Source organism: Centruroides vittatus, unplaced genomic scaffold, assembly GCF_030686945.1.
Source record: "Centruroides vittatus isolate TY-2023 unplaced genomic scaffold, ASM3068694v2 contig_1154, whole genome shotgun sequence".
NCBI classification, from domain to species: Eukaryota; Metazoa; Arthropoda; class Arachnida; order Scorpiones; family Buthidae; genus Centruroides; species Centruroides vittatus.
The window spans coordinates 859543-881834 of NW_027120741.1; the positions used below are offsets into that span (position 1 = coordinate 859543).

At 30.9% G+C, this 22292-nt stretch overlaps 2 protein-coding genes across 4 annotated transcripts in view; one reads left to right on the forward strand and one right to left on the reverse strand.

Moving 5' to 3' along the window:
- The window catches only part of LOC136978791 (glutamate-gated chloride channel-like), a 30612-nt gene extending 24519 nt beyond the window's left edge, over nucleotides 1–6093 (forward strand). For all 3 annotated transcript variants that reach the window (XM_067274618.1, XM_067274614.1, XM_067274625.1), the window contains one exon: nucleotides 4057–6093. In XM_067274618.1, the coding sequence (XP_067130719.1) occupies nucleotides 4057–4395 (339 nt within the window). In that variant the 3' untranslated portion in view covers nucleotides 4396–6093. The remainder of the gene's footprint in view (nucleotides 1–4056) is intronic.
- Nucleotides 6094–6175: 82 nt separating this feature from the next.
- The window catches only part of LOC136979089 (condensin-2 complex subunit G2-like), a 58951-nt gene continuing 42834 nt past the window's right edge, over nucleotides 6176–22292 (reverse strand). Inside the window, exons 25-27 of the mRNA XM_067275004.1 lie at nucleotides 20271–20377; nucleotides 18158–18281; nucleotides 6176–6458 (exon numbers count right to left, since the gene is read on the reverse strand). Coding sequence (XP_067131105.1) covers nucleotides 6401–6458; nucleotides 18158–18281; nucleotides 20271–20377 — 289 coding nt within the window. The 3' untranslated portion in view covers nucleotides 6176–6400. The remainder of the gene's footprint in view (nucleotides 6459–18157; nucleotides 18282–20270; nucleotides 20378–22292) is intronic.

Consider the following 22292-nt stretch of genomic DNA (forward strand, 5'->3'; position numbering starts at 1 on the left):
TTTAATTTCAATTATACTTTCATTTACGGATTTAAAATGAATGATGTTAATATATGATCAATCGATTTTATCGCCGGCAACTTAAGATTTTATGTCAGAACTGTCATTTAGGTGACAGTTCGATATGATCCTGCAGGACACGACCTCAAAGCTCTTAAGTCTTTGATGCCAAATCCCACTGGTCCAATGCAATTTCCTCTTTCTCCATTCATAAGAATTCGGCTTTTTTCTTAGAATAATTGGCTCTCTTACAATAAACACGTAGGAATATGTGACAGATAAATCAGCTTCTCAATTGAGGCTTTATCTTTCTCTCCTCCCTCTAAACTCTATTATCTTCATAGAAATACTTACACTGTAGATATATTTCAAATTAATTCGGTTTTATATAGCCCGAGTAAATACATTTATAAATATATTAAAATGATAATTTAAAAAAATTTCATTAATATTTCCGGAAGTTTTAATCATAATTTCTTAATAATTTGGAAATTACAAGACATAAAAAAATAAATTTTTTAAATAGTTTTGTCGCTGTTAAAATGTAAATCTTGTTTATTTATTTTTTAATCATTACATTATAAACTGTAATTTTTTTTGTGTAAAATTAGCCCTTGTTTTAATAAATTACGCTTCATTAGTTGGAAAGTTAACACAAGACAAATAACTGTAAGGCGATTCGATTTACATCCTTTCTTATAATTTAATCATCGGCTAGATGACTTGATCTTTTATTTAACTTGCTAATTGATTCTGATCGTGAGCTTTGATGTTCTTTAGTAACCACGAATATGTAGAAGTTAGCATCCAAAGAATACAAGAAAACAACAACTTTAATCAAATTTTGTTTCTATTAAAAGTAATTGCAAAACTTAAATTCGGTAAATTGAGTGTAATTAATTTTTTTTACATCTAATTAAACGTTTTCTGAAAGAAATTTATACGCGACTAGTGTATGTTGGATTAATATATACACAGCGTGTATTAAATGCCACAAATATGTTGGATAGTACAGTATAATGATAAATATTACAGATAATTTTGTTTAATATACTCTATTTTAATATGTATATTACTATTATAACATAAATACAGTAGAACGTCGTTATCCGAAATAACGGGGAGGGATGAATTTCGAACGGGAAGGGATTACACTTGTAGGAAAAGAATAAAAAGATAAATACCTCGAATAAAGTAAAAATATTAATTTTGATTGTAGTACAAGAGTAAAAAACAAAAAAAAATCGAGAAATTTAACAGATAAAAATGATAAGCAAGGAAAAAATTGTCTAATTGTTTTTAATAAAATAAGTATTTTGTTGCAAACTGTAATGTAGGTACTTATCTCTTTTTTTCTTTGAATTCAAAATTTCATATGTAGTATAATGGTAAAATCAATATTAAAGTGGAATATTAACGTAGTAAAAAATTATTTATTACAGGTTTTTCTAAAGAAGTCACTTATTTTGTTTTTCTTTTTAACGCTGCTACATTCCTGGCTGACTCGATCGTCGTGAGAGTTGAAAAATCTGCTTCAGGTTGCAATTCTAACCATGTCAATGCTGTTTCAAATGCATCAAATGCTTCATTGTGCCTACGCACAGTAAAGCATTTGATGCAATAGAAGCCTGCGACTCGTTAATCGTACTTTTCTATTTGTACTGTAATAAATAAAACATAACATTGATATTAATAACAAAAGTTATTACTTAACGATTTCGTAATTTCTGGAATTAGTACTCTGAAGTCGGTTCGGGGGTTAATCGATTTTTTGGATAATCGGCGCTCTACTGTATTATTATTATTATTATGAATCAATCTAAAAATTATTGAGAATATGTATGAAAAACATTTAATATAGTAGAAGTAACTTATCGTACAAATGTATGTAGTAGTAGAGTGTAATTCTTTAGTATAGCAATTGTTTCTTCCTTATGTTTTCATTATGCCCGAAGTTATTTATTAACACTAAGAAAAAGTTCTCAGGCAAAGATCCAAATTGTGCCCTTTTTTATAACCATTTTTCTGAAAATAGTTTCTGTAATTTAATTCAGAAAAAATGTTTTAAATTTTATTTTTAAAACTTTATTACATTTCTTTTGTATTTATTCCAAAAGCAATTATAGTGAATATGATAAAAATAATTATATTTTAGAAAAAAATCCCATTTATATCAAAAAATAAATGTGCCAAATGGCCGAGGCGGTTAAGGAATCAGTCTACCGCTCTGGGGCCCGGGATCGAATTCGGACGAATCGAAAAACCCCAGGAATTTTTCGGGGTGGTTCGCTCCAAATATGTCGGGCCCGTCCCTCGTCACCCGGCCGCCCTATTGTGGGCCTGTGCCGAACCCATAATGGCTTGCTAAAAGAGGCTCTCTTAATGTCCACAGGGCGGAAAGAGTAAATTAAAAAAAAAAAAAAATGTCGGTCCCATCCCTCATCATCCTGCACCAGTGGCACGTTATAGCTTAATTGGACTCAGGTAAATTTAGATTAGGAGGATCCATGTAGTGTTGACTTCGGGAAGATGTTTTTGGGGAAAGATTGATTTGGGGTCCCAGGCAGATTTCCTTTTTCCCCTAAGATAACGCGCCATCGTACTGCATCCCATCATCGATCTGCCCGGACCCACGATGGGTCTGAAAAATGCCCACTTAGGGTCCACAGACGTCAAATAATAAATAAATTCGTTATAAATCAGCTAAAAGAGATTGAAAAAACATTATTTTTTAAAATAAAGCTTTCGTGTCATAGATTTCGATATAGCTCTTTATTTTATTGACAGTTTCGAAAAGATGTTATTGAAAAGTCAGTCATCCGATAGGATAACATCAAGCGATAAGGATTTGTTATAGGTTAAGCTATTGTATGAAATAATTGCAAGTAATCAATAAGTGTCGAGTGCTAGCCGTGCTGTAAATCACGGTTGAGAAGTGCTGCGGATTCGATGTCATAGTATCGTAATAAAGATAATCCAATAGCAAGAAATATAACAAAACTGATTACTATCTTTTCGTCCAGTAAATTGGATCTCTTAACTTGCCACCTATTTTGTTGTTTTATTTTTTCTTCTATCGATAGCTATTCGTGTAAATCTTCAGACAGCTACTACTTATTCGCTGGCAAATTTAATTTAGTAAACGAAAAAATAGTGACTGAACTTTTTCTATAATGTAACATTAACTTTCTTTTATTTTTAAAATTTTATCCACATCATAGATAATTATTTTCCTACCAAAAAAGTTAACTGGAACATTCCCGATATTTAAAATAAATAATATGTCGAAGTTTTTATATATTTAATTATATTTAAAAATTTGCTACATATAATTAAACATGTTTTAAACATGAATTATGTAAGATAATTTTCTGGAATTCTGAATCTTTAAATAAGGACTTATGATGCTTTTAAATAATAAAAACAAAAATTTGAATTTAAGAAATTTAAATTGTATAAATGAATTTAATAATTCATATAAACTCCAAGAATAAGTAATAATATAAAACGTATTAAGAGCATTTTTTAACTACTTGATAAATTATAATTTTTATCTATGTATTGATAAAAATTTTAATAAAAAAGAATTTTTTGAAAATTAAATAATTAAATTTATCATTAAAACTGATGAACTCAGGAAAATTAACATAAGAATTCAATCCACTTAATTTACATGGTCATTACATTTATTATAATGGAAGCTTAGTCATTTTTATAAATAAAAAATGGGATACTTAAACTAAATTATCTTGTATAATAAAAAAGTAGTAAATGGAAGCTGAAGTTTTTCATACTTTGTATTTGATATCAATTTAATTATATATTATTATATTTACAATGCATTTTCAGTTTTTTTAATTCAAATAATAAATGATACTGAATGTATATTAATATCTAGTTAGTTATAATTTTTTAAACTGTTTAGATAAGAAATAAAAAAATTAAATTGTTTAAATGAATATTTAATTTCAGTTATTATTCAATTTTGTAAAAAAATTTATCTTAAATATAAATTTAAAATGTATTTTAATCAATTTTTTTGTTATTTTTAAATAGAAAACAAATTCAGAATCTCCAGGTTCAGAAACTAATGATTTAACACCACAGGAGACACCAGTAATGACAGATTTTTCACAGCATCAAGCACAACAACCTCAACCTCAACCTCCCGGTCCACAACCGACTTTGGCACTATGGGACTGGCTCAAGAGAACACAAATATTAATCATTGAATCTTCCTCCAAACAGAGAATTCCAGCTAGCATCGACAACGTGTCAAAAATAGTGTTTCCTGTATTATTTGGAATATTCGTGTTTGGTTTCTTTCTTGCTCATTCCATTATATTACCATCGCAGTCGGAAAATTGGAATCTTATCATAAATGAAGATTATTAAAAAAAAAAGTTATTAAAACAAAATATAGCAACAAATTATAAAATGAAAAGAGCTAGCTTGCTGGGCAAGCATATTCTATGCATTCTACAAAGCAATTTTGTTTAATGCTCTGAAAAATATAAGATTACACAGATTAACACCACCTTCACTATTATATATAAATATCACTTGCCAATGTTCAACAACGAATACCATGCTCATAGTTTGTGATACATGGCATAATAAACAATTTTCGGTGCCTACTGTATTGAAATCCGGAAGACACATTTCACAATATATGTGCCTTAGTCACAAACTGTGTAGTGTGTTATATTTCATACTTTTACTAGTTTACTAGTTTTCATTGTAAATTTATTCATTTATAGATATTTAAATTATTGTGAAATTCTACATAAACTTTTCTTTTTTTTCTTATATTTAATTCTACAAATTCTGTGTCAAAACTACATTTTTTATAATATTAAGTTGAAGATAAAAATCTTAAGCAAAAAAAAAGTTTCTAGATTGTATTGCTCCAATGTAAATATCGATTTATACTTGAACAAAATTTTAGTTTATGATAATTTAATTTTATATACATAAAATGTAAAAACTTTCCTTAATTAGAAATATGTTATTAAGTAGAACAAATTATTTATGTAAATGGATACAGTATATTAGCAATCTAATTAAAATTACAATTTTGCTGAATTCAATTTCAAGCATATTAATATATACGGATCTCTAAACGTGATACATATCCTTTTAATTATGCTAGATACTTGTTTAACCTTAGAAAAGTTATAGAAAGAGAGCCTAACTTTGAAAATATCACATATTATATCAATAAATAACCAGCATAATCAGTTAACAACTTTTATAAAATCGCTATTATGCTAAATTAAAAAAAAATCCTTTGCTCATTTGTCTTTCCTCCAATATTTCTCTATTTTTCCAGATATTTACTCTCCCATTTACCATTGTTAAATTATATGCCTAAAGGCATATTGTACCATATCTGTATTATAAATAAAGTAAGTCCCATTATATTTTTAATAATGAACTATTATTGTCGTCGTCTATTATATTTAACTTTTACTAGCGATAAATGAAAATTTATTTTAACTGGTTAAAACTGAAATTTTTTAAAATAGATGTGAATTCCTTTCCTAGTTTTGAGTTATTGTATATTGCCTGCTGTAAATAATGCCTGAGGAAATTTAGTTGTGATATATCTGTTAGCCAATAGAATTTGGATGCTTAATATGCATTAAAAAACCAGAAAAAAATTTTAATTGGTATTGTTTAGAAAATTGTGTTTATTCAAAAATCATTTTATATAATTCTGATATGTCATAAAATATATAAATAAAAATAATAAATGTTTTTATATTGCTCTAATGCTATTTATAAAGGCTATTTTTGTTATTAAAAAAATAAATATCTGTGGTTTGTTGCTTTGCGTATGATGAATAGTTTATATATGTCATTATATATTTTGTTAAAAATGTTATTTGTCTCTTGTTTACTTTAAATATAAATATTAAATCATATTATGTCTAATGTAAAATATATTTTGTGTGTACAGCACTACTGTTATCTTTCTTAAATATTATACACAAAAATGAAATTTTTATCTGTCTATTTTTAAATGCAATAAAAATTTATCCTAAAAGATTATATGATTTGATTCTAATAAAAATAATAGTAATAATTAAATATTGAAATATATTTTAATGATTACAAATCATTTACATACAACAGTTAATGAGAATTAATATACTAACTTAAGTATTTTGGTAACAAGTTTATAAAAATTATGGCACTTTTAACTGACAATAATCAGACTAAAACAGCACAGTATAATTAAACTAAACAATTAATACTGTTTATTAATGTTTTAAATCAATATTTAAATATAAAAATGTATTATTTAAATACAATATAAATATATAAATGTAAAGAGAATTGACACATTCATTTATTATTTTCAAAATGTAAAGTTTCAATTTACATAAATATGTCTTTAATCAATGGATGCCTTCAATTCATTCAGTAAGTTCCAGGCATTCTTTATATAAATTCTGAAATGAGATAATTTATTACAGACATTTATAACAAATTAATACTGTATTATAAAATTACATAATATACCTAGTAAATTAGAGATAATTCAATTGAAGATTGGAATAAAAAGTAGAACAACCTTTTTCCTTTTAATTTATAATATGATAGTAAGATTCCTAAAGCAATCTGCAAAAATCTCTCAAATCCTGCTTTATAACAGAAGATATCCCTACAAGATGAATAGAAAAACTCAAAAGTACTAGACAAAGTACATATTCCCTCTTCACTGATAAACTCCAAATTCTCCCCTGACAGATTTAACATTATTTAAATATGTAAGATAAAAATTAAATGCAAGTTTTTAAAAAATACTAAATATCCTTTATTTTCAAGTTTTTTAAAACATTATTATTTTATTGCACTACATTAATTAATCCAAAAGTTTTTTCATATAATCTGTAAATATTCCTCTAAAACGATTAACCTCTGGCATATAAAACATGAAGAAATGGATAAAGATTCATAAGCAAATTTCAAGAATCTGGTCCTCTCTCTAAAATTCCTCTTTACTATTCAATAAATCAACATGATATTGGCATTATATTTAAATCACAAAAATATAAGTTATTTTTATACATGAAGTTAAAGTCTTAATCTATTTTTCAATAAAGCATTAGTGATATTTTAAAAAATACAGTATATAAAAATATTCTTAACTTTTATTATAGTAATATTAATGGAGCATTTAGAAACAGTTGAATAATTTTATAGATAATTAGAAAATTTTAGGATTATTTACGTTTCATTTTGATAAATTCAGTAATTCACCTTCCCAAAATATATTATGAATATATAAACAGAAGAGATTACCATTCTGAATCAATTGGCCAAGGGAAGAATTGCATAAACTATTCCCTACAAAATACTCCTATTTAAACCCTTAAACATTTTTAAAAACACTAATTAAAAACAAAATCGTACAGAATGACGACTTTCAGCACAAGAGGATTAAAAATAAATCGTATATTGCAAGGAAGGCATCATCATTGTCGTAGCTTGAGTATCAAACAATTCGTTATTTATAAAATAAACAGAGAACTACTTTAAATTTATTGAGAAAAGTAGAGTGTAAAATATTTGTAAGTATACTTTTCTTAATCCTTTTCACTGGTCACTATTCTATTAGAAATTTTATAATACATTTATCTATTGGATTCATCGCGACAATCAATAAGCCGGTGACTAATAAAAGATTTAAATGCACGAAACCTGGAAATAGGCAATTACTCCGTTAGTTTGGCAGCTAGTAAAATTATTAATTTTCTACAATCCAATTTTCAAAACAATACTAAATAATTAAAGTTTTCTATAAAATTATAAACGACGAAGTAATTACATTTACTTTTTAATTTTAACGTCATAAGTTATTTTTCAAAATTCCATGATTAAAAATTCTCATTTTTTAATGTAAACAAAACCAGAAGTAATAAATTTATTTAAAAATGGCTTCATTAATAGGAGCAAACAACAGCAATAGCAAATCAAAAGAATACATAATTCTTACTTTGTTTCCTTCCTTCAAACAGAGTGAAAATCCGATTTAATCAGTTGAAAATTGGGAGTGAAATGTATCTGCACTAATATTTATCTAAATTTTCTAAATTCCTGTATTCAGTTCGAAAATCACCCAAACTATCTATCGGCAGAGTAATCACTGATATTGAACACATGTCTTAGATGACGATTTACTTAGAACGTTTTTTTATTTTCATTCCAATAGCATCATCAGAGCAAGTGGCATTCGAAACTTATTTATTATCATCTGTTCCCGTATATCTCAGGTTGCTTGTATCTTTTCTAGAATTCCAATTTCCGGGTAGAATTTTGAACTGATTTTCCTGGAAATTCCACGTATATCCCTGTCCTACACATTTCATTCCATTCTTTATCAAAAGAACGTTGAAAAACTATCATAGCATCAGCTTGAGAAAAGATTTGACCCCTTACGACGGCATAGTTTACGTTTACATTCATTTCTAACTAAGAATTTATTTTAAAATCTATCTTTTAAATTATAATTTAATATAGAATAAACCAAGAATAACTGACGAAGCAGAAAAACTGAGATAATTTTTGTGTGGTATAATTTAAAAAAGGAAATATATTCAAATTTTAAATTAATAATTTAATTAATAAACTTATTATTTAAATGAATTAATTAAAATAATAATAAATTTCATTATTATTCTTTCTCATTGGATATGAATAAATACATAAATTGTACATTTATCTGGCCTATTTAGGCTAGATAAACGTGCATTGAAATCGATCCAAGTCTAACTGGGTTAAATGTTAAATAATAAAAAAATATTCCGAAAAGAGGAAAACATCTCAAATTAAAAAATAATTAGAAATGGTAAAAATGCTTTAGAAAATTTAATTAATTTAGTATAAAACGGGAAATATAAAAGTATTTACAAGCAAAATAAACAACTATTTTTTTTAATTAAATTAAGAGCAATGATAAAACGAAAACGTAACAAAACCACCATTTATATCGATTTAAAAATATCCTTATCGTAGATTATAATTTCTAAAATAAACGATTTAAATATAATTTAGGTGATTATTTAAATTAGAATTTAAATGGTAGATTGTTAAAATGTTAAAAAAAAGAAAGTTTAAATTGATTTCGTTAATACGAAAGTAGCCCGATTTTCTTCGTGATTATTTCCGTGATTTTAATGTATCCACACGACACCGTCAATTCTAATTTAACGTCAATTGCATCATAAAAGATGTTACTCCCCAACGATCTTTTTTTATTGATAAACTAGACCACTCCTGACTATTTAAAACTGATAAAGAATAAGCAATAGCGGAGTTTTATAGATGTGTAACGCCTCCGCATATCTCGTTTTATAGATTTTCCCTTGAAATAAACCTCGGACTCGAACCTGGTTCCTGCGAGACAAGGCGTAACCCGTGATCAAGAGGACTTTTTTCCGAATATACCCCGAGGGACACTATATGAACTCGTAGCATGCGCATTAGGAAAGTAACGTTTGTACTTGGTAATTTTTGGTTATTGGGCTGCAATTTGAAAAAAAAAAAAAATTGTAGACCTATAAATTTCCACTGTTGTCCGTCTGTTTGTCTTTCCTTAATCTCGAGAACGGGGGCCGTATTCTGGTCACGTTCTCTGGTCCAAATGATTAGCCAATCAGCGACTGGCTTGTGAAAGACGAGAGACCAGAGATGGTGACCAGAATACGGCCCCGGATTTAGATAGATGAAAGACAGACCAGATATGGAAACCTTAGTGTCGGGAGGACCGAATTTCAATATTGCACCGAAATTTATCGGTCGGACTATTTAAGTATAGTTATAAGGCAGTAATCGGCAACTGTACAAAGTTACGTCGTACAGATGACGTCATCAGCAGAAAACACGGCGGTAACTCGGTAATCCGTCGCCCGATTTTAACTAAATTTGTGTGTTATTTTGTTTCTATTATCATTTGAGATATGGGATTCTTGAAAAATGTGGTGGTATTTTGTGCCGTTTTTTCTGTATTTTATTACAACCAACCAAACAATCTCAGACATTCAGTAGTACATATATAGATGATTCTTTTGATCACTTATTTCATCTGTATTAGGAAACGTTTCTGGACAACAGATCTCCTCCCCCGATAAATAATAAAACCCATAACAAAAAAAGAAAAATTAATAAAATACATAAAAAGAAAATTAACAGACACAATAAAACATAAATGAAAATTGCAAAAAAAAAAATATAAGACAGAATACATAAAAAATGCCTAAAATATTAAATACCTATAATGCTAAAAGTAAGACATAAAAATATAAAAAACAACATATTAACCGATCCGGAGTACAGAATATTGCCATGGGGCTATGCGGTAGAAAAAGGATCTATGTGAAATAGAAAAGCGGTAAAATGGTGTCGCGTGTATTCTTTACGGATATTCTAAGACGAAACCAGGAAGCCGGAATAAAACCAATAAAATATTTATAATAGAATATGCGATCATAGTATTTGATTCTTTCATATAAATTGGAAAATCATGCCTAAACCTTGCAACGTTTGGATTGTTAGTAAACGGTAGATTAATTAATTAATTTAACAATAAATATATCGAGTTCTCTCAAAATTTTATTGAGAAGGGAAGGGGCTGCGACAGACCAAATCGGCAGGCAATAATCAATAATAGATTGTAAGGTAGCAAAAAAAATAGATCGTAAAACAGATTTAGATGAGATAGGTTTGCAGAAACGCCGCGAATTGCTATTGCTTTAACGATTTTGTCGACATGAATATGAAAAGTTAATCTATTGTCAAATATAATGCCAAGATCACTGTATACATATAGAGCAGACATATTCTAGAATATTGGCATCAATGACAAAAAGAGAAAGAGGAGGGTTCTGAATCAAGGAGAAGCACATGACTACAGTCTTATTAATGTTGATTTTAAGGTTTGACCTTGCAAATAAAGTTGATAGCAGATGTAAATCACATTGAAGAACTGCTGGGTCAATGTTAATCAGTTTTATATCATCTGGGTAAGTAATAACAGTGAACTTGTTCTGATTAAGTAGTTGATCAATGTAAAACGGAGAATAAATAGGCCACTAAGGATTGATTAAGCAACACCATTTAAAAAAAATTCTGCAATGAGTTGCATAGCTTTTCTGGCAAAAAAGTTAAAATTATTTGTGGAGCACGTGTAGGAAAGAGAGGCCATATACCAGTGTGGGCCACAAGCTGTTTCAAAGAGCATAACCAAAGGGTGCCCACAGGGGTCGGTGTGCGGGCCACTCCTGTGGAATGTTATGTTCAATGCATTCTTGGAAAATAACTTTGGTCAAACGCATAGTATTGCGTACGCAGACGATGTGTTCTTGATATTAGAGGGTAGATCGAGAGCAGTCTTGGAGGATAAGGGAAACAGAATGCTTCAGAGCATCTATGAGTGGGGCGAGAAGCACAAGCTTAAATTCAACACACAGAAAACGAAAGCCATTGTGTTTAACAGGCCTAAAAAGAGTAACCTCTACCGGAGACCGCCCCACTTGAAAATGAACGGCAGCACCATCAAGGTGGAACGCACTCTAAAATATCTAGGTGCTATTATTGACTTTAGGCTAGCTTGGGATAGCCATATAGAATATATTACTGGGAAAACAGGACTTATATGTCAGGCATTTGCTCAAGTCGCCAAACGGAACTGGGGCCTCAATTCCAAGGCCATGTCGGTTATTTATGATGGCATTTATGTACCAATTACAACCTATGCGTGCGGCACGTGGGGGTGGGCTGTCACCAAGGTTCACCCCAGACGTAAACTATACTCCTCACAGAGACGTGCTCTTCTGTTGATCTCAAGAGCTTACCGCACGACCAGCAACATCTGTCTACAGGTTCTGTGCAAAAAACCGCCTATCGATCTTGTTATTACTCAGAAGCAACGTTACTGTAAATTGAAGTGGGGAGGTAATATACAGACTGAAACCGAAAACATAGACAACAAAGATATTGAATGGCCATCACCTTTCGGCAATACCCTTCCACCTTTTGAATCCTATCTGGTCACCCATGACAGTACTTCTAGTGCGGACCTAAAAGTTTACACAGATGGGTCATGTCATGACAATGGCGTGGGAAGTAGCTACGTCGTATACAATGAAGATAATGAAGTATACCACCAAAAGTTCCGTCTGCACTGCAAGTGCACTATTTTTCAAGCAGAGATGTGGGCTATCAGCAAAGCAGTGGAGCATATCAGCACTAATTATAACAATATGCATGTCTCTATCTTCACCGACTCACTATCTGCCCTCAACCTCTTAACTAGCAGAAACCAACATCCAACTGCAGAAAAAATCAGAAGGGATTTACATGCTTCCAGTTGCACTTTTGACATAAACTGGATCAGAGCACACCAGGGTGAGCGGGGAAATGAGAGAGCGGATACTCTGGCCAAGGAGGCTGCCACGGACAAATCCCTCTCCATTTCGTATTGCAAACTGAGTCAACGCACACTCCGCAACTTTCTGCGTAAAGAGACTCTTACTCTCTGGCAGCAAAGCTGGGACCAACATGAAGATCATATAACTCACACCTTTATTCCTAACCTCGAGACATTCCTGCAAAATAGTTGGTACACCCCCAACTACTATAATTCTCAAGTATTCACAAATCACGGAAGGTATGCTGCTTATCTGGTCAGGTTTGCCCACGGCACATCACCACTGTGCCCGACTTGCAACGTTGGGGATGGTGCTCTACACTACCTAAATGACTGCATGATATTGGATCAGCATAGACTTGAGTTACAACTTTTACTTCGGGAGCAGGGTGTGGGGTGGCCCTGCGATCCGGCTGACTTCTGGAGGACACGGGAAATTTTCCAGGCTTTCGACAACCTGGCTAGAAAGATTAGCCAAATCACACATAACCTCACTTTCCGCTAGGGGTACCACGGGTGTTCTGTCCTTTTGTGCTGTCCCCATGCGCTGGCACTGTAAGAGCGAAAGCATGCTCGTACAGCCAGCTGGGTTCCTTACTCCTATTTGTTATTACGGTTTTGCCGACACGCGCAAAGTTTGTCGCGCGGTTAACTGTTAATTCACTCTCAATTCTTTCATTTATGTCTGTAAAAATTTATATATCAGCATACCTGTAAATTTACCTGTCTTTATTCCCGGTAGTGCCCAAAGCGGAACCGGGACATGTACTAAAATTGGTACCTAATAAACTTAAAATGAATGAATGAATGAATGAATGTGGAGCACGTGTTACGAAATTTTATTTAAAAAACTTTTTATATTATTATAAAATGGCAAAAAAGTTTAATTTTGAGGGTAGAGACAAGTTTTGTAAAAAATTATAAATGCTAATAGTGAATAAAATCATCATTAAGTCCAACCTCACTTGAGATATGACACATGCCCCCCTTTATCTTCACACCCTCTTGACCTTTAACCACCAAAATTTAATAGCATCAATGCCGCTAATACACAAGCCTTCCTGCAAAATTTCAGAAAATTTCGACAAAAGTATAGAAGTTAAGTTTCAAAGTGGGTGAAAAAATCATGCCCCTCCCATACACTCTCTATTTTACAGTTCATGTGTTGAAATTGGATCATAATACCATAGAAACTTTCAGCATATTTGTATTACAGACCCTAGGGTGGGGATGATGTTCCTCATGATACCAACTGTTTCGTTTTTCAACAGAACAATAAAAACCATTATTATTGTTTTTTGTAATACAGTAATTTCTGAGGGTGTTAAGCTTTTCTCAGTCTTAGATTGTGAACACACAATTTATATTATATCCATTGAAAACAAAATAAAGTTGTAATTAACAGGAACATTTAAAAATGCCCAACCTAAAATTTGAGAAAATTTGTTAAATAATTCAAATCATTAAATGTTTTATATAACAGAATTAAAATAATTCATCTTAAAGTATAAAGATTAAAATGAAGAAATGGGATTCTATAACAGCAAAGAGGGGGGGAAACAGTGAAAATCTTACACAAAAAGATATGGTAAATAAATTTAATATGGTTTATTTTTAAGTAAATCATCCAAAAATTTAATTCAAGAGAGAACAATATAAACCTTAAACTGATATCTGATTATGTCTGAATGGTATAAATTTAGAATTTCTTATCCTTATGAATTACTTATCTGATATTTATATTTACAAATGATAACTTTTAGTCAGCTGACATAAATACATACATACAAGAAAGACATCAGCCATACACAAAGTGTTTAGCCAGCAGAAAAGATGATAAGGGAAAGGGGAGGGAAAGGAGGAGGGAGAGGAGATAGACAGTAGAGAAAGGTAGAATCTTTCTGAACAGCGTACATATGGCTACAGTATCCTCTATGTTTGATGTTGGCATGCAATTTTTATGCTGCAAGGCTGTAGTCCCCCAAAAAAACTAAAAGAAAACCTGAGTGTAGTAAACACCAATAATTGAGTGCCACCACGAATAGCTAAGTGTAGAAGTTAGTGCCAAGTGGCTGTTAGTAGGAAGACTTATATCTACTTAATACTAATAAAACTGAACACGATCGCAAATCTTAATACTACTTAACAACTAGACAGACAGCAAAAAGGAAACAAACACAATGACAAACTAGTGACAGACAGCTGATAATTGAGTACATGATTTCCTATTGTGTTTGCTATTTAATAAATCAACAATTTTCACAGCACTTTAAACCCAGAGAAATTTGTTAATACAGTAATAAAAGATAAAACCATTTCAAATGTCTGTTTCAGTTTCCAAACATTCAGGTGCAAAGTTTCAGAATCAAGTTTCCAATTAAAAACTAACAAATAAAGTAATGATTATTTTATCAACCAATAAAAAATAATAGACCAGTTGAAGAGTGGTGCTAGTGGATCAAGCTTAGCTCAGGAATATAGAGTTGGAGATGCCATAATATTGGACATTAAAAAGAACAGTGATGCCATTAAAAGATTTGTGAGTGTACTTGACAGTGAAGATGGAAGCTTGGCACAAAAAAATGATGAAAATAGCAGAAAACCAGGACTGCAATTTACATATGGTTCATGCAAGTATGTAGACAAGGACAACCAATAAGTGGCTCTTTGATTTGTGAAAAAGCTCTTGGAATGAACAAGAAACTAGGGGTATTGCTTTAAAGCAACTACTGGCTGGGTTATGCATTTCAAATCTAGGCACGGAATTAGGAAATTTGACATCCAGGGTGAAAAACTGTCTGCTGATTCTGAATCAGCTGAACATTTGAAAGTGTCTTTTAAAAACATGATTGATAAGGAGGGCTACAAAAAAACCAATGTCTACAATGCACACAAAACTGGTTTGTACTGGAAGAAAATGCCAACAAAAACCCTATTTTCTAAGAATGAAATGCCAGCACCTGGTTTTAAGGCAAACAAATCACGTATCACTGTTATGGTATGCAGAAATGTTACATGAACACACAGGCTACCTTTGCTAATCATAGGGAAGTCTAAAAATCTGTGGTGTTTTAAGGGAGTAAAAAAATTGCCAGTTACCTACAAGAATCAAAAGAATTCATGGATGGATACAAGCATTTTTAAAGAATGGTATGACACTGTATTTATCCCTGAAGTCAAAACACATCAGCTTACAACTGGAAATTCTGAAAATGTTTTGTTGTTGATTGATAAGGCCCAAAGTCATCCCTCAAACATTTCACTGGAAAGAGAAAATGGAAAGCTTAAAGTTGTTTTCTTGCTTCCCAACGTTACTTCAGTCTTCCAAACAATGAACCAGGGGGTCATTGAAAGCTTCAAACATTATTACAGAAAGGCATTGCTACATATGGTAATGATTGGGGAAGAATATGAAAAAACAATTCAGCAAGTGTACACTGAAATTAACTTGAAGGATGCTGTGTACACTGTACATGGCAGCAGAAGCTTGGGCTACTGTCAAAGACATTACACTAGTACTGCTCGGAATAAGCTCCTACCATCAGGTGAGTCTTTTTGGTGGCTCTTCAGGTGCAGTTTCACTGCACCTGAAGAGCCACCAAACAGCCAATTTGTATCACAACTGTTTGGGCTGGTCAAACAATGTTCTGGATCTGAAGAATGCAATAAGGAAAACATTCAAGACTGGCTTGAATGTTATGCGATGACCCTGGCTATCAAGTATTGTCGGACAATGAAATCATTGCCAGTGTCATCGACAACCAAGACCCTTGCAACGACAAGGAAGAACCTAGCAACAACGACCATGCAGAAAAAGGACCATTCAGCGGGGAAGTTTTTCACTGCCTTGAGATGACTATGAAGTGGTTAGAACAACAAGAAGAATGTGATGCTATCCAACTGCTGTCTTTAAAACGTGTGAGATTTAGCTGCTAAAAACAATTTTGGACCTCTTTTCCTAAACTGTAGACCTACTTTAATGTACTGTACAGTACTACTTTATGTAAGATAAGTATTTGTAAGACATGTGATACAAAATATATACAGTACAGTTTTGTGCACTGTATATATTTTGTATATTATACAATATTAATATTAATATATTTTTTCGTAAATGATCAGTTATCTGAAAAATCAATTATCCAAACAACCCAAGACCTGAATTGTTTCTGATAATCGATGCTCTACTGCAGAGGTGGCCAACCTTTTTCTTACCATGCGCCAATTTTTTGACAGACAAGTTCAGATGCGCCATATAACTCGAACACTTTTTATACCATCTTACGTTCATTGTTAGGGGTTGATAAATAGAGATAAGAATAAATCTGCTTCGCTTAGGGGAGAAAAAGGAATAACTTAATCACACAGTTAAATTAATTAATTTATGCCAGTTTATTGAAGCACCAATTTACAATAGTCAGCAATGATCTCCTGTACAAGAGAGTGATCGCTTCATGATGGTGCTATAGCTGCCAGGACACCACCGGGCTCACTCAGAACTAGTGCTGCCAGATGTTTTTAGTGTTTGTAACCAAATTTTTTTAAAAAAGTAGCCCAAAAGTAGCCAATCCCGAAAAAATTATTTTAATAACCCAAGATCTGTCGATAAAATTAAAAAAACCATTCGTGATTTTCCGGCAATAACTTTAATCACAATAAATGTTTTCGGCCATTTACATGCCTGTAAACTGATCGGAAATAAAGATCGCAAGACTCAAAATACATGCATACACTGTAATTTACTATGTGGAGAACACTAATTTTATCTGCAAAGTAGATTGCAAGCGAATTGTGCAACAAATGAACTTGCCAAGACAGACTATAAAAAAATTAATTTTTCTATGTAATATTCTTAATCGCAAAGAAGCCAAATCTGGCAATGTTGCTCAGAACTGACTGAAGTGCCACTTGTAATCGTCCAATGTGCCACGTTTTGGCCACCCCTGCTCTACTGTATAGGCCTATATATAAGATGAGCAGTTATTTATTGTGACATCATCACAAGGTTGAGCTGCAATTTTTAATCACATTTTCAATTTATTTAATTTAAAATATATGCTTTCCACCTCAAATTACTAGTGGCTTGCCCCCTGTACATCATACTTTTCCCTTTAACAATACAGTCATGTTGGTCATCTATCTAATGCCCTTCAGGGAAAAATTTTTGAATTGAAATAACATGACTTCTGGTTTACATTGGAAGTTCATATATAGTTAATTGGGACCTCCTGCCCCTAAGGTTTCCAAATCTAGTCTTGTCTTTCATCTATCTAAATCCATTCTGAAGATTAAGAAAAGACAGACAGATGAACAGATGTCAGTGGGCATTTATAGGTATACAATTATTTCAAATTGCAGCCCAAAGGCATAAACAAATAGCAAATAAACAAGTCATATAAGAAAATCTGATTTCCAAGATTCTAGAAGAATGTAAAAATGAAATACTTAACTAGACTGATGCATTTTTGTTTTTATTCCATATTAAGATTATTTGAAGACTTCCTATAACATTTAGTAAGCTGGTTTTAATTTATAAAATTGCATTGCATTTTGCAATTCAATATATTAAATCAAATTACTAATGAACTGGATTCTCCAAATGATGGACAAGTAGAATATCAGTAAATAAGAGAAATTATGCAAAGATATAGCATAATAATTTTTAAAATAAATTTTAACTAGTTTATAAAATTATTTTAATAGAAACTTAATCATACTTACTTATCAATATCTACAAAATCATCATCATTCTCATTATCTTCATTTCTAGAATTAATTTTTTCTAATATTACACTAACAGGTATTATTATTTCTTGGATATCACCAACTTTCAGTTTACATGTTGCTAGTAGATATTTAAAAATAAATGAGTAATGTTAATAAAAACTATGTATTAATAAAATATAAATACAGAATATCATATGATGAATAAATATTAATTAATTAAATAATCCAATTTTTAAACTTAATAGATGCCATAATTATTTTAAAATCATTTTGGAACAGAACAAAAATCAAAATCTTAATAATTAAAATTAATAAAATGATTTACTTCATTAAAAATACACCCTAATTATTAAAATACAGTAGTTGCAAGATGATAATTCTGCCTAGATCTAGGTCATATTATGTAATACAGTAATCTTGTATGTAGTTTCATATGTCAATAACTAAAGATGTACAAATATTAAAACTAAAATGTAACTAATATTTGAGAGCCTAATTTTTAATGTTTTTTACTTAATCCTTTTGTCAATATACAATTAATTTATTTTATTTACTGTTAATGATCTTAATTGGTGACAGTCAAACATGCTTTAACTTGAACAATTAAAGTCATTCAGTTTCCTTTCTCTTTGACTTGTAAATATTAACAATAATAACTTTCAGTAATACTGTAATTTAGAAATGTGGATAAAGACTAAAAATGAAAATGATGCAGTTTTGTTGAACACCACTGAATATTTGGTATATAAAATTGATGTTACATTGTTTATCATAGCAAAATTACTCTGTTGATTAATACAGGATATCTCTCTGAAGAATCATAGGATTTCAAATGATCATATTTCCAAAACTTACCAACAGAGAATGGTTAGCAATATAATATATGAAGTGTCCCAAGATTTTATTGCTTATCTCATAAATATTGTATGTAAGCTCCCTTAGTAAGACAACACACTTCTAGTTGGTAGTCCAGTTCTTCCCACACTTGATGTAGCATGTCTGGTGTCACTGATAGCAAACATTCACAATTCACATTTTAAGTTCTGGCAAGTTTGTGCATTGGTAGCCTGCACACAGTCTTTTGCATCCTCCAAAAGAAGCAAGTGCAAGGTATGAAATCTGATAATCTGGTAGGGCACAGAGTCATTGGGTCCACTGTGTCCAATCCAATGATGTGGGAGCACTTCACTTAGGAAATTATGAACATCCAGATGTCAATGCCCATATTTTAGAAAATGTAATTGGTGAAATCTTTGTTATGGAAAGAGCTACATTGGCAACATGTCCAAGTAACAATAATCAATCACAATATCATCAACAAAGAAGAAAGGCCCATATATCTTTGCTTTTGAAATAGCACAGAAGACGTTCACTTTGTGTGACACATTCATGTTCAGTGTTTGAATGTGCATTTTCTATGCCATTCTGTGATTGACCATCCTGCTGACATGAAATATGGCTTCATCACTGGAAATGATATGAGCAGAAAATTTATTCAAGCATATAAAGTATTCACTCTCCAAACACCACTTACATGAAACTTGGAGTTTCCATTTCCAACTGTTTGCCATGAACAGTTATTAGACAGATGTGTTCAGACCTTCTTGTCCTTTTATTCAATTGTTGTACTTCTTAAATTTGTTAAGTTAATGAATATTGGACTTATCATACAAAAAAAGGTTTTAGAAGAGTAAAATTTACCCTTTTAAAACATTTTCCTGTATGATTTGTTAACTTGACAAATTTAAGAAGTTACTAGAAAGATAATTATAGACATTTAAAATCCAGTGATTCTTTTAGAAATGTCCTGTAATATAATGTACAGATATTCACCTCAGCAAACAAAACAAAGCTTTAAAATAAAATAGTACCAAGTTTTTGGGTTGCTGCCCAAATTAAAAAGGATGTTTGGAACAAAATATTTACAATGGTCTTATAAGAGCAAAAAATAAATAAATAAATTACTATTGGTTCATACAAAAATGAGAATTTATTTATTTTTGCTCTTATAATAATGGGTATAATAATTTTACATATAGTTATACACAGATACAATACATAGTACAATATTATATTAAACACAGTCACAATGCATATTTTGACTTACCTCTATCCTTATAAAGAGTATTTATAAGATGTACAATAGCTAATAGTGAAGAAGAGGTTGATAAACTGTCATTTTTCACACATTCTGCTAATTTAAATATAAATATCCTAAAATTGATATAAAAATATAATATAGTTTATCATTAAACTCATATATATCTGTAAAAAAAAAAAAAAAATAATTTTCTTAAAATTGATAAAAAGAGCACTTTCATCATTAAGAATACATTTTTATAATTAATGTATTAATGTTTAAACTGTTTAATAATTTATTAACCAAAACCATTAATTACAGATTTATCCTATTCCCAATAGAAATTATTACTTCACAACATATGAAAATTACATAATTCTCCATATAGATATTTTTTTATAACTGTCTCCGTCTCAATTACTAGAGTAAATTAAATACAAACAAAACCTTTTTAACCAATAACAGAACTTTAATGCAACGTCTGAATGTTTTCGGTCTTCACCAAGGCCTGCCTCAGGTTTTTAACTAAACTGGCTTCCAAACTGGAATGTTAGAATGATGAAGTTCAAAGATGTTTGAAAAATCTATTTTAAATAAAGACTGTGATATGGTGGCGCTTGTGTGGAAGTACCTGTATGAAAGATTCGAGCAAAGTCAATCAGCTGTATGAATTTGACATATTCAAAAATTTAAAATCAAGTTTTTGAATATATTTGAACTTCATCATTCTAACATTCCAGTTTGGAAGCCAATTTAGTTAAAAACTGGAGGCAGGCCTTGGTGAAAGCCGAAAATGTTTGAAAGTTGTGTTAAAGTTCTGTTACTGGTTAAAAAAGTTTTATTTGTATTTAAAATATTTTTTAAAAAATATTTGGCATGTTATGTCAAAAGACATTCATTGCAATAATTTTATAAACATTTCTTATTTTTCCTATAATATTCATATTAAATATATACCGTATATTCCGGCGTATAAGACGACCCCTGACTTTTACAGTTAAAATATAGGGTTTGGGATATACTCGCCATATAAGACTAACCTTCTTCCAACGCCCACCAAATAAAAGTAAAAATCAGATTTGATTTCAATATGGTAATTTTAATTCAAATGCTTATGACATGCAGGTACTTAGCAGGTAAACTGTCACTTATAAACATAAGGCTGTTTGTCACCAAACAGGAAAAATTCGACAGAAAAACACACTCACGATAATCGCTATTGTTGATCGTGACCATCTTTTTTGCTATCAATTCTTTTCTCCCAATAATTTTTTTTTAATTTCAAGAAAAAGATCAATTCTAGCCCAATTTTGAAGTGAGATGTTGCAACGTACTGGCCCGCCCTTGTATCCTATTACCATACCTCCTTCTCTGCCTCCCAGATCTCACACATGCGTGTCTGCACCGCTTCACTGCAGTCCTCAGGAGTGAGATCTGAGAGGAAGAGAAAGAGGTACAGTAATAGGATACATACAAGGGCGGGCCAGATGAGTGAAAGATGCATGTTTTTCTAGGCACAGCGCCGCTCTATCTCTATCCATACCCCGGGCATCCCGGCCAACTGCAGCACCTGCCCTATAAGACAACACCTGGTGTATAAGACGACCCCCCACTTTTGAGAAGATTTTCCTGGGTTAAAAAGTCATCTTATACATTGGAATATATGGTACATTTTATTGTGTTATATATTATACAAATTTTGACAATGCTTTCAACAAAAAATAAAAAATTAATTTTGATTTAATCTGTTAATTTCACCTAAACCTACAAGATTAAAATATGGTTTTGTAATAATTATTTTTAAAATAATAAATAAATAAATAAACAAATATACTCTATCATCAATAATAGAGAGTTTAAATATATTGATAATTAAAGTGTTTATTTATCCCAAAACATATGTCTACAAAAATTAAAAAGAGAACTATAGTCCTTTCTGTAATAAGGTTCTTATCTAGTCTTGTCTAGTCTTGTGTTCAATTATACTAGCTCTCCGATGGCCTTTCTTTTCTGCTAGACTCATTTACACCATCAGTCAGAAAGAGGACA